The sequence below is a fragment of the Parus major genome, chromosome 12, assembly GCF_001522545.3.
Source record: "Parus major isolate Abel chromosome 12, Parus_major1.1, whole genome shotgun sequence".
Classification (NCBI taxonomy): Eukaryota; Metazoa; Chordata; class Aves; order Passeriformes; family Paridae; genus Parus; species Parus major.
This window is the reverse complement of record NC_031781.1, coordinates 19,961,295-19,963,354: the sequence shown is the minus strand read 5'-3', so window position 1 is coordinate 19,963,354 and position 2,060 is coordinate 19,961,295. Positions and strand designations below refer to the sequence as shown.

The 2,060-nt window shown below is 52.2% G+C and overlaps 1 protein-coding gene across 2 annotated transcripts in view; it reads left to right on the top strand.

The window, feature by feature from the left end:
- The window catches only part of SRGAP3 (SLIT-ROBO Rho GTPase activating protein 3), a 72,905-nt gene that overhangs the window by 31,647 nt on the left and 39,198 nt on the right, over positions 1 to 2,060 (top strand). For both annotated transcript variants that reach the window (XM_015641159.3, XM_015641157.3), the window contains exon 2: positions 812 to 1,004. In XM_015641159.3, the coding sequence (XP_015496645.1) occupies positions 812 to 1,004 (193 nt within the window). The remainder of the gene's footprint in view (positions 1 to 811; positions 1,005 to 2,060) is intronic.

Below are 2,060 nucleotides of genomic sequence, written 5' to 3'. Positions count from 1 at the left end.
GGGTCAGAGCTGTGCAGGGGATTTGCAGCCAGGTGCTGGGTTCCAGCAGTGCCAGGCAGGGTGAGCACTGGAGAGCAGCTCTGTCTGTTGTTCCTGCAGTGCCTGCTCCCTGCAGGATGCAGTGGGGACCCGGGTGCTGTAGGTAGGAGACACCAGCTGCCCAAGGAGCCCATCCCCACAGGCACCTCCAGGCACTGCTAAGCACAGTGTGTCTATCCTGGGGTCTGAAGGTCCTTAGGGGAAAGCAAATAAACCTGGAACAGATGAAACCTTTGGTGTTTTTGAGCTGGGATTTGGAGGGCATGAAAAACTTTATAAGCCTTTGAGGCACAGCTGGGTTTGATTTGTAGGTAAAGCCAGCAGTGCAGGGGGATGGGGTGAGAGAAAGGTGCATGGCAGTGCCAGCTTCCTTGAGGTCACTGCTGGCCATCCTAGAGGTATCCACGTGGACATTTATCAAGAAATAATACATTAGTTTATATGAAAGCAGTGTGTGATTTCAGGTAGTACCAGATAGATAGAAGTATTGTTTTCTGGTTTCAAAAGGCAGTTGAAAGCTCTGAGGTTGGTCCCGGTGTTGTAAGACTGTTTTGACAAATAATAAGGTTTAATGTGGGGCTGGCCAATGGCACTGTCTGCTCTCTTTGGGAAGCAGATTCTTTGGCCTTTTTGAGCCCTGAATTCACCCCAGGGCTTGAAGGGAGCTCCAGCAGAGCTGTGCTGTTTGCTCTGGGACAAGGAAGGACACCCTTCCTGGCCAGTGCCTGTAGCTGATGTCTTTTGTTTTTTCCCCTGTGCTGTGTGCCTGCAGAAATCCGAACGCAGCTGGTGGAGCAGTTCAAATGCCTGGAGCAGCAGTCGGAGTCGCGCCTGCAGCTGCTGCAGGACCTGCAGGAGTTCTTCCGCAGGAAGGCCGAGATCGAGCTGGAGTATTCCCGGAGCCTGGAGAAGCTGGCTGAGCGCTTCTCCTCCAAGATCCGCAGCTCCAGAGAGCACCAGTTCAAGTAAGCGGCTGTTCCCAGGGGCAGGCTGGAGACAAATGGTGGGCAGAGGTTGCTGTGAGCGCTGGAGGTTGGTTTGGAGCTGTGCAGTGGAGTGAAGCCCATCATGCCAGCAGTGAGCTCCTCTGTGTCATCCCTGCGTGGGGCTCACGGAAGGAACGGGACATCTCTCTTTGCAAGACTTCCACCCCAGCATCACTGACCTGTGCTGTGTGAATTACACCTACCGTGCACTCCTGGAGCAACACAATAACAATAGGAACTGGGGACTGGGAAGGAGTCAAACCCCTTGATTTTTGGAAGGGTCTTGAACTCACTCATGACTTGATTGTGTGAATAGTGGTGGGCCTGGTGTGTAGCCCTGGTTTCGGTGTGTAGCCCAGTCATCAGCTGTCCAGGTGCTGCATGTTTTATGCAGGCTCACAGGCAGGCTCAGGCTTGGAAGCAGTTTCTGGAAATGAAGTTTACTGCAGTTTATTTGCAATAAAGCATGTGGTTTTCCTGTGCTTAGCCGTACGGTGTTGGAGGGAGGCAAATCCTTAGTAGAAATATTGTGAAACAAAGCTTTGAAGTAGGAAATATGAACTGAATCTTGAGATTGTGTGAGAACCAAACCAGTGATGCAATTGTGAAATCCATGAATATGTAAACATGTGTTTTGAAAAGCAGCTTCTTTTCAGTTTAACCACACTTGTGAGCTTGGCTAAAATCAAAAAAATAGAAAGAAAACCAAACTTGACTCAGTTTCAGTTTGGAAGTGACTGCTCTGTGGTGAGGATATGGCTTGTGCCATTCTGCTGGCTCCATGGAGGCCACTGCCATTGCAGCTGGGGGCTGCTCCTGCTCCCTGTGCATGTGCCAGCCCAGAGGTGCCTGGCTGGGCTCTGCAGGGTGGTGCTTGCTGCTCCTCTGGGTGTCAGCAGCTGCTGCTCTTGTTGTGTCCCTTGCCACAGCCAGCTCTCCTGGAGTGTCAGGGGATCTCACTGGGCAGCATGAGCGGTGCCAGAGCTGTGCCCAGTGGGGATGTGTGCCCTGTGCCTGTTGGGATGTGTGCCCTGT